The following is a 21,058-nucleotide window of genomic DNA, read 5'->3' on the forward strand; positions in this document are numbered from 1 at the left end:
TGATAATTGAATTGTGATGTCATTCCCTTTAACAAGTACACTTGAAATTCCTTACAACCATATCAATATAGACTTCACAAATGTGATATTGATATCAATATCGCAAATGTAATATCAATTATAATCTGGTCTTTGTTTTTACCCAGAGTAGCTTCTTGATTATTAACACTGCTCTCTGGAGTGCCCTGCCATTATCTTTACCACAGCAGTCAAGAGGGACATTGTGGGCAGACCATCCTGTCCAGAGATGAATACAGTACCAGTCAGGATGCAGGGGGATGGGGTCGTTGACCCCACCGTGAGCAGAAAGACCCCCCCCCCCCCCAGTACTTGACAGCCCCACCTCATCTTTATTTACATATATAAAAAATCTGTACAGCCCCTGTGTCAAGATTTAAACAATCTTGCAACTATTTTCCAGTTATAAAAAAAACGGGTAGATATTTCAACACCCGACATTTCAGTTCTGATCCTCCTGCTTGTGAAAATATTTTTGAAGTATTCTATTAATATGCTTCATACAGGACAAAGAATGACCAAGCCAAGTCTTGTCAGTTGTCATCAAGGAAAATCTCATAAAAATGGAATCACCTACACCGTATGTAATGAAATTAATTTCTTCCATACACCTTCCATTTCTTTACTTCCATGTAGGTCCCGACCTTAAGATCTTTCAATAAATCGTAACCCAACCGATACGTAACAAAAAGTCAAAGCCTGCAGACGTGATGGTTGCAATGGAGATATACCATCATCGCCATTTTTTTTTTAATCTTTAAAAGACACTGTCAGAAGAAACAAAGCAAAAAAAATCATACCTGGCTGTAAACTTAGATTAACCCGTTGAGGACGGTTTGATTTTCCTACAACACGCATTTCCCATAGACCCTTGCCCGAGTATACTCGGGACTCGTCTTCAACGGGTTAAAAGTGGAAACAACTATGACAAGAATTTAAGTGAAAATTGCCGGTGCATAATCTGGACAGATTTTCATGCCAACCCTTTTGCAGAGGGGAAATGATACACACCAGAGCCTAGCACTTTGCCCAGTCCGATACTCTCCTCGTGGATAAGAACTTGGCTGATCTCGGCAGCGAGTTCGTTGTTGATTTGCTCCAGTAGAGGGCGCTGCATAATGGGCATTGCTCCGTCTATCGGTGAGCCTGGATTGGTGAGGTAGGCTGTTGAAGAGAAGACAAGAACTCAACTACATCATTCGGTTCGTACAATCTCAAGACCAAACTCTATCATCATTTCAACGTAGAATGCAATCGCACTCGCACATATACAATCAACTCTCTTTATAACGAAGGCCTCGTATTCAGTAGTTTTCTTTTATAGAAATTTCATTATAATCGAACAAATAAACAATAAAAAACATAGAGCAAATAATGCTGGGTCCTGAATTTTTACTTCACTGTAAACGGAATTTCGTTATGACCATGTTCGTTATAATGAGAGTGCACTGTATGTCTAGAAGCAGAGCCATCAAGTGTGATAACAGTGAAAGTTTAATTTACTAGTTGTAAGAGGATCACCACGTAACAAAGCATTTTTTAAAAAAACAAGTCATCACAGAAACAAGATCACTCAAAACAACAGATGACAATTTTTCCCTTACTGTTCACCCTTGGACCCTGCGTTGCTAGGTGTACTTCCCCTGCTGTCTCCATGGCATTAAAGGCAGCATGAGTGTTGTCGATTGGCATGCTGGCCCGTCTCTTGGACTTGTACCGGCAGCGCACCACAATCACAATGATGATGAACACCACGGCCACCAGGGCCACTATGGCAATGATGGTGCCCGCCACATGGGCCTGGGGCCCCGGTTTTTTGGGCACCTGCAACATGCCAACGTTGTACTCCTGCACACCTCCTATGGTGACCTGTGAGAAAAATTGGATCCTGTGTGATATACACAACTTGATTCCACCCTGCCACCCTTTTCAATAGCTTTTAACAGCTTCACCAATAGGGGCCCACATGAAAGCTATTGACTGGAATGCTGAAAATAGTCTCTTTCAAACATGCTGGAAAGCTATCAAATCAGAATGATCAGTATATAGTGTGTAACACAACCTGAAACAGAATCATCTACCAAAAAAGACCACTGGGTGCATGAGCTCGAAGCTTGTCAAATCAATGGTGTTGCCTGAACAGATTTACCACAAATAGAATCTGCCATATGATAAACTTATCCACAGATTATTTAGACACGTTGGGTATGACAGTACCTGTACCAAACATAAATCTAAGTACAATTGTAGTTCTATTAGACATGCGAAGTAATACAACACTTGTGTTACCAAGGAGAATTAACAAGGCCTTTATCATGGTAAGCATAAGCCTATACTCTTATGCAGCTATGGTCTTTACTGCTACGCTAAACGTCTAATGCGGCGAGACTATTGTCTTTGGTAAGCGATGTGTCTGATGTGGCAAGACTACAAACAGTGGATGCACACACCTATATCCACTCGTTGTTTTTTTATTATCGACTATGAATAATTGGTGGCAGTTTTTCATTTTCTTATTATCAACTATGAAAATTGGTCAATAGGTCAAAATCTGTCTCAGACCTTAAGAGGTTACTCTCAAGATAAAGCGTGTACTATCCTGGTGTCTGTGACTGATTCATAGCTGATAATAAGAAAACAATGACTAAAGTAAGACCACTGGATATAGGCGGTGGATGCTTCCACTGTTCGTAGTCTCACCGCATCAGATGTTTAGCGTAACAGCAAAGACAATAGCTGCATCCTCTGCCTAGATTCTAAAGGCTTACTGTGGGAGAAAGAAACAACAAACTGTGCATATATATTACCTGGACTTCATAGAAATTTGAGTCATCTGTGGATGCCTGTAGTTCAGCAGGAACCTCGCATTTGATGAACGTTGACTGAAGCTCTTGAATAGCACATTGCTGGTTACCAACAGTGACTAAGACCTGGTCCTTGTTGCTAACAAGATCCAGGTATTCTCCCTGGAAATGGCATATATATATATATAATTTTTTTTTAATGCAGTTCAAGTCTGTCTCGGGCCATAAGAGGTCACTCTCAGGATAAAGCGTGTACTATCCTGGTGTCTGAGATGATGCCAATAACTGTACCCGCATGCACGACTTGACATAAGTGGTGGCTCAATGGCCCTGGGCCACTAAAAAAAAGAAATTGATAATGGGCCACCCGGGCCAACTACCAACATGGTCCAAATTGCCACAGATGTTAACTTCTGGTGGCAATATTGGGCAACTAAAAATCAAGATAGACTTTTAAGTTTCCTAACATTTTTGGCCACTACTTTTTTCAGGCGACTGACATGTCAAATTAAAAAATTTCAATGGCCAAAATGGGCCACCAGATTAAAAAGAGATTACAGTTTGGAGCCCTGAAATTAGTTGTGGTTCCCTGAAGATTCAAAGGACTCTTTAACAAATGCTCTTGTTTTAAGTGCTGTGATAGATTACACATTAATTGGTTAAATGATGTGCAATAATGAACATGAAAGTTAACAGTAAATGTCACATCCACAACCCAGTTTGCAACATTTTAAAGGTTTTTGATATGATAATTATGTCATGGTGCAGTAACATTTCCTTCAAACTATGGGTATCATGTGTCAAGGCTGAAATGTATTAGAATCTTAAGAGAGAGTTTGATCTTATATTAGCACACTATCAAAATGTATGTTTATCACACTGACAAAATTTGCATTGAAGGGATCGTACAGTTTTGGTTGAGACCTAATTTCAGGTTTCTAACATAGTCTGGGTGCCAGAGGCTGAACCTTGTTTTACCGTCCACCCAATGTTTTTTTTATGGTTTTACCCTATTTCGGGGGTGCTGAATCCGAATCTGGATGATGCAACTCTTGCATCCTTGAGGATTTTGAGATATTCAAGATGGCCGCCAAAATGGCCGCCCGAACTGGAAATTCCCACGTATTTCCTTCTAAATGGTGTGAAATTGAAAACAATTGATGGTTTTACCCTATTTCGAGGGTGCTGAATCCGAAACTGGACGATGCAACTCTTGCATCCATGAGGGTTTTGAGATATTCAAGATGGCCGCCAAAATGGCCACCAAAACCGAAAATTCCCACGTATTTCCTTCTAAATGGTGTGAAATTGAAAACAATTGATAATTCTATCCTATTTGGAAGGTGCTGAATCCGAATATGGATGATGCAACTCATGCATCCATGAAGTATTTGAGATATTCAAGATGGCCGCCAAAATGGCCGCGCCAATTAAAACTGGAAATTCCCATGTATTTCCTTCTAAATGGTGAGAAATTGAAAACAATTGATGGTTTTACCCTATTTCGAGGGTGCTGAATCCGAAACTGGATGATGCAACTCTTGCATCCATGAAGTTTTTGAGATATTCAAGATGGCCGCCAAAATGGCCGCCAATTAAAACCGGAAATTCCCACGTATTTCCTTCTAAATGGTGAGATATGGAAAACAATTGATGGTTTTGCCCTATTTCGAGGGTGCTGAATCCGAATCTGGATGATGCAACTCTTGCAACCATATAGTTTTCGAGATATTCAAGATGGCCGCCAAAATGGCTGCCAATCAAAACCGGAATTTCCCACGTATTTCCTTCTAAATGGTGAGATATGGAAAACAATTGATGGTTTTACCCTATTTCGAGGGTGCTGAATCCGAATCTGGATGATGCAACTCTTGCTTCCTAGAGGATTTTGAGATATTCAATATGGCCGCCAAAATGGCCGCCAAAACCGAAAATTCCCTCGTATTTCCTTCTAAATGGTGAGAAATTGAAAACAATTGATGGTTTTGCCCTATTTCGAGGGTGCTGAATGAGAATCTGGATGATGCAACTCCTGCATTGTTGAATATTTTGAGATATTCAATATGGCCGCCAGAATGGCCACCCAAAACGAAAGTTCCCATACATTGAAAGCCATTGGTGGTTTTTATCTTATTTTGAGTGTGCTGAATCCGAAGCTCAGGATACAACTCTTGCATCCTTAAGGGTTTTGAGATGATAAAGATGGTCGCCAAAAATGACCGCCAAAAACGGAAATTCATATGTAGACCCCCTATTTCCTTCTAAATGGTGTAAAATATAAAACAGTTGGTGGTTTTACACTATTTTGAGTTTGCTGAATTTGAAGCTCCAGGATACAGCTCTTGCTTCCTTGAGGGTTTTGAGATACTAAAGATGGCCGCCAGAATGGCCCCTAAATGGCCGTTAAAAACAAAATTTTCCATGTAAGCCCTCTGTTACCTTCTAAATGGTGTAAAATTGAAAACAATTGGCGGTTTTACTCTATTTCGAGGGTGCTGAGTCCGAACCTGGTTGATGCGACTTTCGTATTCTTTTTAAGGGTTTTTAAGATGTCCAAGATGACCGCCAATATAACTGTCAAAAATTGGAAAATTTTAGACCCTATTCAGTACCCTCGAAACTTGGTTGTTGAAATTCATCCATTCGTTAGGGTTTTTAGACGACCAAGATGACAGCCAAAGTAAGTGGCAGAATTCCAATGTTAATATATTTTTCTTAATGGTAAAAGTATTAAAATAAATTGATGGTCTTACCCTATTACGAGGGTGCTGAAGGTCTTTGAAGGTTTTGGGACATCTAAAATATCCTGTATGAACGGAAACTCCTTAACATTTTCTTATACTTAAATTATTACCTCCATGTTGTCGTTTGTTTTTTTACTCAATTTTTTTTTTCGCGTTACCTGTGATATGACCGTCCCCTCGTGTGTGTTTGTAATATATTATACATATACACATATATAATGTTACATCATAATTGAAAAAAAATTGAAGCATAACTATAAAAATGTCCCACTCGTGTCTTCAACAATGTCATCAAGACCATCAATATAAACCAAATAACCAATTTGAGTGTTCATGGATGAAGAGATTAAAACTGCTCATGGATTAAGACAGGTAATATTGGGTAATTTCAGTACACTTCTCTACATCACTATCACAATATGATATGTTTGCCATATCTCACCATTAAGAAGGAAATACGTGGGAAATTCCGGTTTTATTTGGCGGCCATTTTGGCGGCCATCTTGAATATCTCAAAAACTTCATGGATGCAAGAGTTGCATCATCCAGATTCGGATTCAGCACTCTCGAAATAGGGCAAAACCATCCGAATTGTTTTCCATATCTCACCATTTAGAAGGAAATACGTGGGAATTCCCGTTTTTAATTGGCGGCCATTTTGGCAGCCATCTTGAATATCTCAAAAACTTCATGGATGCAAGAGTTGCATCATCCAGTTTCGGATTCAGCACCCTCGAAATAGGGTAAAACCATCAATTATTTTCAATTTCTCACCATTTAGAAGGAAATACATGGGAATTTCTGGTTTTGCGGCCATTTTGGCGGCCATCTTGAATATCTCAAAAACTTCATGGATGCATGAGTTGCATCATCCATATTCGGATTCAGCACCTTCCATATAGGATAGAATCATCAATTACTTTCAATTTCACACCATTTAGAAGGAAATACGTGGGAATTTTCGGTTTTGGCGGCCATTTTGGCGGCCATCTTGAATATCTCAAAACCCTCAAGGATGCAAGATTTGCATCATCCAGATTCGGATTCAGCACCCTCAAAATGGAGTAAAACCGTCAATTGTTTTCAATCTATCACCATTTAGAAGGAAATACGTGGGAATTTCCAGTTCGGGCGGCCATTTTGGCGGCCATCTTGAATATCTCAAAACCCTCAAGGATGCAAGAGTTGCATCATCCAGATTCGGATTCAGCACCCCCGAAATAGGGCAAAACCATCAAAAAACATTGGGTGGACGGTAAAACAAGGTTAGGCCCAAAAAGTTGCTTTGGCACCCAGACTAACATTTTTTGGTGAGATAACGAGAAACCTCTTTTGAAACATGAAAGAGCATGTAATTCTATGAGGAATTCAACGTTTATTTGATGAAAATTGGTTTTGAAATGGCTGAGATATCCAAAAAGAGCGATTCTAATAAAGTGTGGGACCCACACTTTATTACAATCGCTTTGTTTTACTTTGTTTTTGGATGTTTCAGTCATTCCAAACCCGATTTTCATCAAATAAACTTTGAATTCCTCTTAAAATGGTATGCTCTGTACTATATAACTGTTTTCTTGGTATCTCGCAAAAAGTTAAAAGCCCAATTCTCATCTCCACCAATACTGTACCATCCCTTTAATATTTCATTTCTTTGTTGTATGTCTCACTGACAAATATGAAACATATCACTTTCCATAAGGCCAAGGTGAGTATGCTAATTATATTCATGTAAAAACTCTTATCTCAAAGCAGGAGTTATCCAGAGTGCCTTGAAGCTTTTGGATCATCATATGTATACCAGACCATGTCATATATTCAACAAGAGGATCATCTAGTTCTCACATGGATAATGATGGATGAGGAATCTTGGTCCAAAACCAAGATCTTCTCCTCAAACTCGTCTAGGATGGGGTCTGGATAGTACACAAGTTCCCATTGCGGCAACACTATCTGGCCATCCTCGGACATAGGCTGGAGGATGCGCTTGTGGAACATGACAGTAAGGTTGGCTACTATGGGCTGGTCAGGGGTGGCGACAAGTCCGGAGTCGCTGAGGTCTGGGGCGGGGCATGTCAGTGCCCCCTTGACTAAATCTGGTATGGCATTTGAGTCAGGGATGGTAGGCAGTGTGCAATCCTGGGTAAAAAAAAGAAGATAAAAGTGCATATGGTGATCAGTTTGACATAGAGGTGTAAAGTGCCATGATAATAAGATGATGATGACCTAATTTTGGAGAGTCAATATTAAAGGAGGAGTTTGTTCACAGGAAAGATGTTTTTGAGTGAAAATAGCAATCACTTGGAATGACTATCGAACACCTTGTGTTTTATGACTAACACTCTGGTACTGTAAAAGTGGACATTTTCTCACAAATAATTTTTTATGCCTGGCCTGGTAAATTTAATTTTGTGTATTTTTAATTCGATGGAGTCAAAGAGATGAAATGTCTCTACATATCACAAGCAAACATATTTGTGCACTTTTATTTCTGAGCTATAGTTTCATATTGCATGCATCTATTGTCACTTTTACAGTAGTCATCTAGTCTTCTGTATTGTCCTCTGACCTGTTCGCTGTCATCATTGTTGTTCTAATACACCACTTTCATTTAAACTGACTTTCTCAAATCTGTTAATAAAAGCAGAGCAACAAAAAACAAACCAACAAACAAATGAAACAACTGTGGAGCTGTTGTAGCTGTGGTAGATGTGGACATTACCTTACTGGCCCTGACCCTGTGGCCAGATTCACTGACTGCCTCTACCTCTATACGCACAGACTGGCCGAGGTGGAGATTGAAGCCCGAAATCTCCAGCGGAATGTCACCACTGGGAGATGTCCCAAAAAAGATGCCGTCAAAGTTTGGGCGGGGTTGGAAGAGGAGAAGGGGCACATAAAGACATTAATGAACAATTCTGCTGGAACACACGTACAACGGGCAGTCAGCCATGTACAGGCAACATCGAGTTGCACTCATGCAGCTAAGGAAGATTTATGCATATCATGCAGGAAACTACGTAATTGATGCAAAAGTCATAGATTATCCACACTTTGTTCAAATCCTGACAGTCTCAAACTACTTTTTAAAACGGGGGATGAAAAGAAAAGCATGACCTTATACCACTTTCAAATTTTATTATGTTAAAGGTCCAGTTTACCTTTGGGAGCAGTGATTTCAAAAATGTTGAAGATATCACATTTGATGCATATGTGGGGGTCTGTTGTATCATAAAACATCCTACCATATGAAATATTTGCAATAAAACCTAAAATATAAGGAGATATCAGGGTTTCTCTCAATAAATTATAACTATTGTTCACATTTTGTGTATTTAACAACACTTAACATCGATTATACGAATTCAAATTTTGACAGTGGTTGTTTCTATCCCTAACTCACATTTTAGAACTATTTTAAAGCACTAATGGTGGGTTTTTGTTTCATCTGCAAATGGTAAATAATGCCTTTAAGATAGGTCTGCAAATGAGGTTACTGATACAGCATTAGCAAAACCAAAACTTCAACAATTATACTTTTGTGAGAGGGCACTGAGAGTACTGACTGAACCTAAAACTTCTAACATGTCCAAGGAAAGTGGCAATATTTCGAGGAAAGTCAGAAAGGCTCCAGTGACACTCTACCTTTGTATTTGCCCTTAACCCGTTGAGGACAAGTTCCGAGTATACTAGGACAGGGTGTCTATGCGAAATACGTGTTGTAGCAAGATCAGTGCGTCCTCAACAGGTTAACTTTCTAATTGTCGGACATACGGGGAACACAAAACTACTTTGTGTGCCATGAAGAAAAGTGAATTGAATTTTGTGTGCACTAACCAGTAGCTTGTCATCTTAATTCAGCCATTTTTGATCATTTTGTTCAGTAATCTAGGTTGTATTAAAGTTAGTGTTCATTTTGAGCTCAACCGTGGTATAATAATATAATCTGTGCGGTTCATATACCACCTAGTGCTCACCTGAAAAAGGACTTCTTTGGAGAGAAGTCAGTGACGTATGGATTCTCTTTGTACTCAAAGGCCAGTGTGTGGGGCAGCTCCAGACTGTCCAGAGACAACAACACTGGACCAGATGTCGGCTGGCTGGTGTTCTGGGTGGTGCAGTGGAGCTTTGTGGCAGTCACTCTGGTGGGATAAGAACAAAGTGAGCATTAATTGTGACGCTCAGGATGTGGTGTCTGCTATGGTTTCATGACATTTGCTCCTATGACTATTGCTCCCATGAAATATCTGCATGCTATGAGCCAAATATAAATTCATTCTAATCACAAACATAACCCTAAACCCTAACCCTAATCCTAATCCTCACATAAAACTAAACCTAAAACTCTATCACAGCCCTATCCCCCAACTATAAGTCCTTGGAGCGAATAAAACTGGAGCAATTGTCGAAGAAGCAAATGTTGTGTCACCACCTGCTACACAGGATAGAGTCAAATTGTGGTAACTGATCTCTAGCTGAACATGGTTGTTTTTGTGTGTTGAGGTCGTTATGCCATGATTCAACAGTCATAAGAATCAAGTGTGAGCTTCTTCAATTTGTCTCCCTCCACAAATGAAATTGTTAAGATCACAACTGCTGATCTGTAAATTAACAAACATGTTGGAAAAAAGGAACCAGTGGGACTCCAATAGGACTACTGCAGTATATGACAGGTTTGAGTCCCACTGGTTCCTTTTTCCGACATGTTTGTTAATTTACAGATCAGCAGTTGTGATCTTAACAAATTTAATTTGTAGAGGGAGACAAAGTGAAGAATCTCATGCCTGAACCTTCACCCCCCTGAATAATATCTTACTTTCAATCATAAGATTTCTGGCAATTTTGCTTGATTAGCTATACACTCCAGTATGTTGAGATAGACTCGATCTCCTATTCTTGTCTTGGGACTCTGTTTTACTTGCTATATCAAACCTGAGGACTAAAGCTACTTAGTACTTTGACCTGGTACTTATAAAAATGAGACATTTCAATCACTAAGCCACATACTCAGTGGGGGATCCAGAGGGGGGCGCACTGAGCATGTGCCCCCTCTTTATCTTTTGCAAAAACAAAAGAAATATATAGAAAAAATGGGGCATGTGCCCCCTTTAATTTTGCAAAGGCGCCTCCCCTTTACGGAATTCCTGGATCCACCTCTGCTACTGACCTGTGCACGAGGCAGGGCACCCCGGCCACTGCCACCTGCCTCGTATTCCCTGCCAGCAGCCCACTCCCGTGAATGATGAGGTTCGTTCCACCAAACAATGGCCCAGCCATTGGACTGAAGTGGGTGAACACCGGCTCCTACAAAACAAAAAATGACCAAAAAGACCTTGGTGATGATGCATTCATATGTACTTACGAGGCAAGTACTGATCATAAAACAATAACTTACTAATTGCAATAACGGTAAGTTTTCATGGCAGCATGCTTGGCAGCAAACAATCAGCTGTGCTAATTGTTTAAAGTTGTTGTCATAGCAACACAAGTGATGTTGTCATGATTGCAATGTCTTAGTGAAACAGGAGCGTAGTCTGGTACCCTGGTGGAGCAAATGGGTTATATACGTCAGCCACTTTACAAGGCCTCTGCACACCGAGTATGGTAACAGCAACAGTCCAGTTTTTTACTATGGTGCGCCAAAAGGAACCTCGTCTGGTTCTGTTACAATATCACGTCCCCGCTAATAATTTTGTTACAAAATAAATCTTCAACTGGTGATTTGCTGCTCTTGATTTGACATAAGTGTAAAGTTTTTGGTGATTTTTCACCAAATTATTGATCTTTTAGCAGAACCAGATATGGTTCCTTTTGGCGCAACATAGCAAAAAACCGGACCTTTGATGTTACCGGACTGCTAGCTGCTCAGTGTGCAGATCGAGGCCTTAAAGCAAGAGGTTGATCACTATCATAATACATCTTGAAACTTGCTACATGTACATGTGTCACCACAGAGAGTTCTTGACAAATTTCCGGTTGGAATTGCCTGAAATGCTGAAGGTCAGGACAGGTCAACCTGTGTGCACTTCTGGTAAACAATGGGGCAAACATGCAACACAATGACACCTCAATGACGTCTGCAGCATTGAACTGACATTGCAGCTAAGACTACCATGCGCAAGTACCATCCTCTACCATGCCGGATCATGGAGGGGACACTTTCTGTAGCAATTAGGGTTACCCTAAGGATTTGAGGGGTCAAGAGCCTCATATGAAGCACCTACCACATAGGAATAGATGTAGTTTGGCTCAGAGGAAGCTGTTCCTCCAATGGCAAAGGTTTGGTCTAGGTTCATGTCAACCAGCACGTCTACCACTGCCGGGCCTTGGATGGGATCTTCAACCGGCGGCATCACGCACAGGATGCTGAAAAGGAATGAACGACAGGAAACAAATTGTTATGATCACACACAGTCAGCCCTTGAGTTCAAACTGGCTTGGACTGTTATCAGATCAGGGAAAGTAACATTTATAACATTGGCAGCTTCTCTTTTCATTTCTTGATCACTAGAAAATGAATGAATTTTCAATCACATTCATCACCGTTTCAGATATGGAACAAATTGATTAAAATATGCAGGGGAAATAAGGGATGATGTGGCTATACATGTGCACAGTTTGATGATATGGAACTCAACCTCAACCTTCATCCCTCTGCTTAATAATATCTTGCTTTCATTCAATAATGAATTTGCTATTCATTCATGATTGCTGATCTCTAACCTTATTCTTTTTATCATCATTATTATCTTAATCATAATCACTGTTATAGTAACTTTTTATTTTTCCATGACTACTAACTTGAAGGTCATGTGAGAGGTGTAAAAGAAAAAAAAAAGTCCTCAAAAATTCAGGAACGTGTAGTACCACATTAAAGCACTGACAGTTCTGACACAGTTGTAAAAATCTGGTGTCTCTTTCCTGAAGAGGACTGTGGTATATCTGACTCACTGTGTGATGTTGCTGATGTTCAGAATAACATCGCAAGGCTGGCCAGCGACGGTGACATTGAGCGTGATGTTCACATTGGGGCTGTCAGAGGCCAGACTGTCACCAATGATGTGGACCAGGGTGTCTCCCTGAAGGGGACCAAAGACCGGTGACACCTGCCATAGGTGATGGGAGAGGTACATCATGAGATGCACTTGTGGGTTTATATAAACATATGAAGAGTTTGTTTGCAAAAACCCATAAGTCCATATTTGCCAAATGGAGATATTTGCGATTAAAGGTCAAGAAAAATAAAGAGAACAATAAGAAATTTTTGCTTCTTTTGACCATAACTTCAAAAATATACCTTATTATGTAGTGACCAATATATCATTTAAAAGGTATTATTTCGTACTTTATGACAGAGATCGTACTTCAAAATCTTCAAAAATGGACTTATCGGTTTTTGCAAACAAACCCATCATATATAATGCACTAACCCATTTTTTCTACCAGTCCAACCTGTCTGTCAGACCAGTAGGTGCTCAGTTTTTCCATCTTTTACTGGTCCATTCCTAAAAAGTTACTGGTCCAACAGTGATTTTTACTGGTAAGGGACCGACGGACCAGTGCCAGTGTGCAGCGTTGCATGCTTTTGTGACCATGCATCACAAAACCAACAAAAAGTCGCACACACTGATTTTGTGTGAGGACTGAAAATAGGTGAAGTGGGTCAACCAAACCAATCTCGAGTTTTCCATATTTTCTGAAAGAGCAAGTCTTCTTCTACATTATACTTAAGTTTGGGATCATAAAATGAACAGGAGACTGTGTTCCTAGCAGTTTTCTCAAACATCTTTTGGTAGAATAGCGTGATTAGGTGTAAGTCCCCCTTCCATTTCTTAAAAACACTGTCCATTCTCTTCACTTTCAACTCTAATAACTTTAGAAAGGATGATGCTACTGCTTTGAAAGTTGGCCTTAATCATCTACAGAATGTGTCAATAAAGCATGCTTAATTTCAGTTTAATCCAATAATCCCTTCATTGTAGTTGCTCCAGTGGTTTACATCCTGTTTTTTGTTCCATTCATCACGCAGCCAGCATGGCTTGGTAAGGATTAGGCGCCTGAACAGACCCTGTAGTTCAGAGCCTCTTTCTCAGTTCACACTTTCCAGAGTGTGTGCTTCTTTCCAATATTAAGATAGGTTAGGAGAGTCCATTTGAATTGAGTTATACATCATTTTAAAGCTTAAAGTCTGCTCTTTCAGGGTCTGTTGCGAACTAAAACTCCATGTCTGGCGACTTATTGTAGGTTTTGTGATGCAGGGTCACATACACCAGCAGTGTGAACTCACAAACATATACTCAATGAATGACACACTTGTGTTTGCTCATCTGCTATACTCACATGTAAAACACACTTGTGTAAAATCATGTTCATAGATATATACACCTAATAACACACATGCATGGGGGCTCATGTTGCATGCATGCCTCTAATGATCAACACATACACTCCACACATTACATAGACAATTGCCTGCCTAGCAGAGCAGAAGGACCCCAGCAATGAAATTTCACCCCAAAAATCAAATTTTTGTTCATTACATGATTTGACAGTTTTCTGAAAGCTCTTTCATATGATGCCATCTCAATTTTTTTGTGATTTTTCTAGACCGCAAGCCTTATATAGTTCCCTTCTGCCAGGCAGGTGACAAGATGGAATCATGTTCTCAAAAATACCAACATGCCTTTGTGAACTCAATTCATCCATTCAGAGACACAACTGTACAAGCTCATTTACACACATCAATTGGCACTCAAGTGTATATATCATCTGAACATGTGTGACAAAATATGACAGAAGATAAGTGAATAATGCAAAAGAAAAGTAATGCACCCTACTGGTACATCACACTCTATATGCACCACCAAGACACACAAGCAAGACATGGGGTGGCATATAGATCCTCACCTCATAGATAACTGGTGCACATGCATCTGTGACCCACTCGGGACCATCTTCCGAGTCCACCTCTTCCTCCGGTATATCCCCCGACCCGCCGTCCATGTTCTCGCACTCCGCCTGCGTGGTGCAGACCCCGCCGCACCAGCCGCACCTGTTGGGGTCGTTGGAGGTGACGCAGTCTGAGCAGTGGGTGTAGTGGTCGCAGGTCCTCAGGCCAATCTTGTACACCTGTGAGATAAAGATGATGATGGACCACATTGCAATGCAATAGTCCTGCCAATCTCTAATTGTCTCTGTCTCTATCATCCTAATTGTTGCACGTCTCACAAACACAAAACTAAATTGTCATGCAGCATTCTCACCAATATAACATATGACAGACGGTCTCATGACCTTTACACAAGTGAGTCTTCATGATTACTAAACTGTTTGTAAAGCAATTAATGTAAACTTGCAAGGGGTCAGGGAAACTTTGACCCTGTGTATGAGGGTGTTAAGGCTGAATAGATCAAAATACACCTGCACCAAAGTTTGGAAACAATGTTCTACCATTTAGACAAGTCTGTATGATGCCAAACTGCATATGTTCCATATGAGCTGTTTGAGTACATTTCATAAGATATTGAATTCGTGTTGACTTTCACATTTTAACATATATCGAACCTAACCCAGAATACACCCTGCTCCTATTCTTTCACAACCATCACTTCTTCATGAAAGACAAAGATCTTTAATATGAGAAATTAGCCTTAAGTGCACCCATTGCATTTTACATGTACCTTGTTGGGTGTCATCGCAAAGACATGACTCTTGTCAAGGTCAAAGGGCATATCTCGGAGGACTGGTCCATCAGAATCCAGCTTTATCTTCTTGTAGGGAAGGAGTGGGGGCTCTCCTGCAGGTCCTGGGGTGAAGGACAACGGCTCTAGGATGAACTGTCCATGTGGAGATATAATGTGAGACCATTAGCCCAGCTGAGGACGATCAAATCTCGAGTATACTTGGGCAGGTGTCTATGGGAAAGGCATGTTGTAGCAAAATCAAACCGTCCTCAATGGGACAAAATCAAAATCAATCATTACCATAGTAGATATTGGATTCAATCATAGAGCTGTAATAAAACATTTAAAAGTTAATCATGTTTTCTTTTTTTTGTAATTCAATTCCAACATAATCTATTCCTTTTACATTTGACACCTTGGAATAATGATCGCAATGGATTAAATGTCACTCAAAATACTGCCACAATCTGTTAATGCATATCAACCAGGAACACAAGTGTGTGAGCTATACATACATGTACATGCCTGTATGCAACAGTTGTGCAATAATGAAATTTTTGTGTCAACATTTTATCCACTATACTCAACACTCTGGTTATGTTCAGTTGCTTACAGAAGTTCCCAAAGTGTATTTTGATATGATTAATGATATGACTAGGAACTAGATCTAGAGGCATTTTCTGTCATCAACTGAATGAAATATCTACACAAATACACACCCATACACACTGCACAATCATTTACTAGTACACATACTTCTTAATTGGAAGTACATTATATGCTTATAAAATGGCTACACATGACTACAAGATAGGATCCAAAGCAGCAAATAGAAACACAAATTATATGACACAATGGACTTCTAAATAGAATGTAAAAAGTTCAGAATTATCCACAGAACTGAATTGAAATCTCAGTGAGTCACTTCCCAGAACTATGCTCAAAGCTTTCCTAATCTCAGTGACCTGTTTGTCACACAGGCTGTTATTTCCTGGATCCTGGACGGCAAGATTAAATGACATTTTGCCCTCTCCCTTTGGTAATGATCAGATGGAAAAGGGAAAAAACGACAATGATGGCACTTCAGAAGCCATGTTGTGATAGGAAGATTGAAATTTGATGTCAGAGCATCTAAAAAGAGTCTGTTTCTGTGTTAATATATCAGAAAGCACACAAGGAATACTTGAACAGCCCCAATATACTCAGATGGGAAAAGTTCACTAACAGTCTTTCTTTTAATTTCTCTTTATATAAAGCAAAATCAGCCATGTAAGTTTACATGCAAATCCCACCTCAAATATTCAATCTATCTCATTGAAAAAAAAAAAAACCACAAACAAACAAATTATTCTTCGTTAATGCATTTTCATCCTATATACCCCATATATCTGACAAGGTTTGATGTCAAAGTTCACTCACTGTCTTCAAACTCTCATTTAAAGTTCATCAGAAGAGAAATGTCTTAGTAGTAAACAGATATGGTAGTAAAATCTAATTCCAAGTATGATAATAATGTACAATGATACATGTACATATTGAAAAGGTCCATATATTGCCCTCTTGCATGGCAGTGGAACATAAATGGGTTGGACGTCTGCTAAGTCGGGTAATGATTATTCACGGTGAACTGACACAGAGTAAAGGTGTACACAAAGTAGTAGGTACTGTATACAGCATATATTTTGAACAGTTTTTACTCCTGCAAATTTGCTATTCGTGTGCTAATCACAAATTCAACAATACGCGAAAATAGAAACACTGATCCAGATACAAATGTAACATACATGCGTACATTTTCTCCATTCATTACTGTACTTCATGATCGCAAATTTAACCACTTGCAAAAGTGATGGGAAGTCTTGATTCACAAAGAATTAGACTAGCTAATAAATCTTATGGTGTATAAAGTCTAAGGCTGACTCCAGCAACAGGGCAATATGCATCAGTCCTGTTCAGGATGTATCTCTACAATAATTAGACGGCAGCAATTCTATGCAATCTGATTTGATCTCATGTAGGCAGTGAGATAAAAGGTAGACAAGGCATTTGATATTTGCCTGTCCCATCCTCCTCTCCAGCAAATTTAACAGAAATGTAGCATTTAATCAGATGATTTCATGATCTGTCTGATACAATATTGCAATGTTTTAAAACTGTATATCGTCGCTGGGGTGACAAGACCTCGTATCTCAAAAATGTCAATTTTTTTTTTTTTTTTAGCTTAATGGTCAAATAATGGGTCAAGTGATGTCCTGGCCAAATCCCAACTGTCTTACTCCAAAAATGAAGCCACCATGACATGTCAAAGAGAAGGCTTTCCCATTCACTATAGTGCTTTGGCCGCCATGTTTTTTCGCTCTCCTGAACATTTGACATTTTTGAGATATGAGGTTTTGTCACCCCAGCGACGATATGGTGTTTCAAAAAAGAAAGAAGCAGACACGCACACACATACAGTATTTAATCCAAGTTACATTTGTTTTCAGTAATTCAGAGGGATCGTATTGTTGTGGTTGAGACCTAATTTCAGGTTTCTAACATTTTTTTGGTGAGATGAGAAACCTCTTATGAAATATGAAAGAGCATGTAATTCCATGAGTAATACAACTTTTATTTGATGAAAATTGGTTTTGACATGGCTGAGATACTAGTATCCAAAACAGAGCGATTCTATTAATAAGTGTGGGACCCACACTTTATTATGATCGCTTTGTTTTACTTTGTTTTTGGATGTTTCAGTCATTCCAAACCCGATTTTCATCAAATAAAGTTTGAATTCCTCTTAAAATGGTATGCTCTGTACTATTTAATAAGTGTTTTCTTGGCATCTCGCAAAAAGTTAAAAGCCCAATTCTCATCTCCACCAATACTGTACCATCCCTTTAACACTCTTCATATAACCTCTCTTTTAAACAACTTGCATTTGCTCTTCCTCTCTATTCTTTTTCTAAAGCTACTATTACAATTGTAACTTTAAGTGTCACCATTTCACAGCTAATTTGAATTATATAATAACTGATGTATGTTGCTCTAATTATACCCACATTGTGATTCATGGAAACCTAAACAAGGAAAGAATAACAGAACTTTCGTCTGCCTTTCTAGATGGGGAAAAAACAAAATACATCGCATGACAGACTGTGAAATGTGAGCAATATTTTGATAACAGACTTGCTCTCATATATATCAGAAAAACATGTCATATTTCATGAAACAAAATTAATCATGGTCCGCTGACACATTTCAGGGTGAACAGCCGAGAGACTTTTTGAGATTCTATCCATATTGTTGAGCTAGATGGTCAAAATAGCCATTTCTATAAAATTGATAAATTAAGGTGTTTTTTTTTTCTCTCTCTCTATATATATATATACAAAGTATATATATGTCTGTATGTACATGTATGTATATTCATATATTTATGTATATATGTATGCATGCATATGAATATATACACACACACAGACAGAAATACACACACATATATATATATATATAGAGAGAGAGAGAGAGAATAAGAGACAGACAGATGGAATCATCTTCATTTCAGACAAATTCACAAATATTATGTAGTGTTATCCTGGTCTGTAATTGTCAGTATCCTGCAGCCCTAATGTGATACATTATACCTCCTTTTATGTCTCAAGGATTTTGCAGGTTTTATATTCCAGTCCGGTAGTCGGTAGCCCGATCAGTGGATACACCCCCTTCGTAGAAACCTACCCGGAGAAGGATTTTGGTGTGTTAAAACGATACCCCTCACCCTCTCCTACACTTTTATAATTATTGCATGAGGCTCCTGAATTCTGTTCTCACCTGACATTGTTGCAACAGTAAGGTCTGTTGAAATGAGACTTGACATTGCATAACTCTTATGATGATGCACCCCATTATGTCGTCTGCAAATTTGAATCCATTAATTGCTGTATTTAATCATTGACATTCTCAGTCACATAAATCATCTGTGATAGCAGCTTGTGAAGGGAACAGACTGCCATTACTATAAGTCAGCCAGTTTTTACCAGACCAATTCAAGATCTTCCAGTATTTGTACTTGGTGAATACTGTTACCACAGTTGCATTTTATATGTAGAGTATCATTGATATTGATAATAATTCTTATCATTATCATTCTCATCATCATTACAATTACAATGATCACAGTTATGATAGTGATAGTGATAAAAGTAGTGGTGATAACAATGAATACAATGATAATACTAATGATGTCAGTGGTATACCATACAGATGTTTATAATACTACTCATGATGATAATAACTTTTGTAATAATCATAATACCATCAGTAACAGTACTACATACTGATAGTTATAATTCATTTTGTTGTTTGATTATGAATTTTATCCATTTCTCAACCTCTTGCATAAGTATGATGGACAGGCTTCTTTTTATCTTACAGTTATCACAATGATAGGTAAACTTTAACAGCAAGATATGACACCTACCACCTGATCAAATGGAATGATCTTGCACACTTGCCAGAATGATAAGCCATCAATTGCACAGTGATGTAAAACTTTAAACCTACAATGACAAACCTGCATAGTACAACGACAAACCACTAATACATGCAGCATACATAAGAATGACTACAGTTTGATTTCCTCATATAGTTCTAGTCCTAGCACTGTACTTCCATACCTCTCTCTTACTGCCACATACACCTTTCTACCTATCTAAAAATTATGGTTGGCGTTTCGAGAAAAATGCCTTTTATTTAAAAGGTTTGACATTTGCAGTTGCCTTGTGGCTCAGGGCCACCAAAAGAGAAAGTATAGTGTCAAGCCTTGCCATATATATATTCATGCTCATTATTATGGAACTGTGAATCATACAATGAACCATGAATATACAAGTGTATATACTGTAAAATGAGGAATATTCGCATGCATTTTGATTTTGTGAATTTTTCAAAATGCATGTTGAAGATCTTGTCTACACTATATGCATTGAATGTTAAAGGCAACTCTTGAAAATTTCATGATGCGAATAAGGCCGTCGGCTCCCATTCCGAAAAATTTCATGCTTCGAAAATATGCTTTACAGTATATTATATAATAATACATTTATATATTACCTCTGCAATGCTTGCAATCAATCTTTGTATTTTACCTATTTGTCTATTTATCTATCAAGTCATATCTCACCAATCTACATCTCTCCCTCTCTCTCTCTTTCTCTCTCTCTCTTCTGTCTGTCACCTGTCTGTCTATATCTTTCTCTCTCTCTCTCTCCAATGATGAGAATGATATCACAGAGAGGTGCAGTATACTGCTCAAGGACTATACACAACCCCCGAGCAATGTTTGACAAAGATTCTACCATGCAGGTTCTGACTACCCCCATGCCACAAGTCAATCTCTTGGCAAGCTGGTATATGAGACTATATACAGTGACTGCTGGGTTATATGATAGAACCCTATCTCATGAGGAAGTGAATGGGACAGAAGCCCATGGACAGGAAGTCACCTGTAAAATTTACAACCTGTCACTTTCTGGTTTGCGTTCACTCCCCTCATTCTTTTCTTCCTGTTGTGCCCATATATGTGTATACAGATATTCATGCCACTGGTTGACTAAGTATGGCTGATATGTGGATTAAGAAGTACCCTAGCTGTTGAAAGCTGTCATTCTACCACTTAGTTCAATTAACTCCAATGTCAACAAATTTATTTTGGCAATTCAAAGGGCATGAAATTCAATTCACTAGAGGGTCAATTGAATCATTTCAACCAGTTTGTTTCTGTTGCCATCCCCAAATGGTAATTTGATGGGTCCCTCGACATATAAGG

At 38.9% G+C, this 21,058-nt stretch overlaps 1 protein-coding gene across 1 annotated transcript in view; it reads right to left on the bottom strand.

Annotated features, from left to right (window-relative positions):
• The window catches only part of LOC140245980 (hepatocyte growth factor receptor-like), a 31,908-nt gene that overhangs the window by 3,597 nt on the left and 7,253 nt on the right, over positions 1-21,058 (bottom strand). The window contains exons 4-14 of the mRNA XM_072325430.1: positions 15,244-15,399; positions 14,471-14,692; positions 12,515-12,669; positions 11,788-11,929; positions 10,731-10,867; positions 9,541-9,705; positions 8,286-8,394; positions 7,409-7,702; positions 2,826-2,984; positions 1,623-1,887; positions 1,030-1,182 (exon numbers count right to left, since the gene is read on the bottom strand). Of these exons, the coding sequence (XP_072181531.1) occupies positions 1,030-1,182; positions 1,623-1,887; positions 2,826-2,984; positions 7,409-7,702; positions 8,286-8,394; positions 9,541-9,705; positions 10,731-10,867; positions 11,788-11,929; positions 12,515-12,669; positions 14,471-14,692; positions 15,244-15,399 (1,957 nt within the window). The remainder of the gene's footprint in view (positions 1-1,029; positions 1,183-1,622; positions 1,888-2,825; positions 2,985-7,408; positions 7,703-8,285; positions 8,395-9,540; positions 9,706-10,730; positions 10,868-11,787; positions 11,930-12,514; positions 12,670-14,470; positions 14,693-15,243; positions 15,400-21,058) is intronic.

The sequence above is a fragment of the Diadema setosum genome, chromosome 2 (genome assembly GCF_964275005.1).
Source record: "Diadema setosum chromosome 2, eeDiaSeto1, whole genome shotgun sequence".
Taxonomy (NCBI): Eukaryota; Metazoa; Echinodermata; class Echinoidea; order Diadematoida; family Diadematidae; genus Diadema; species Diadema setosum.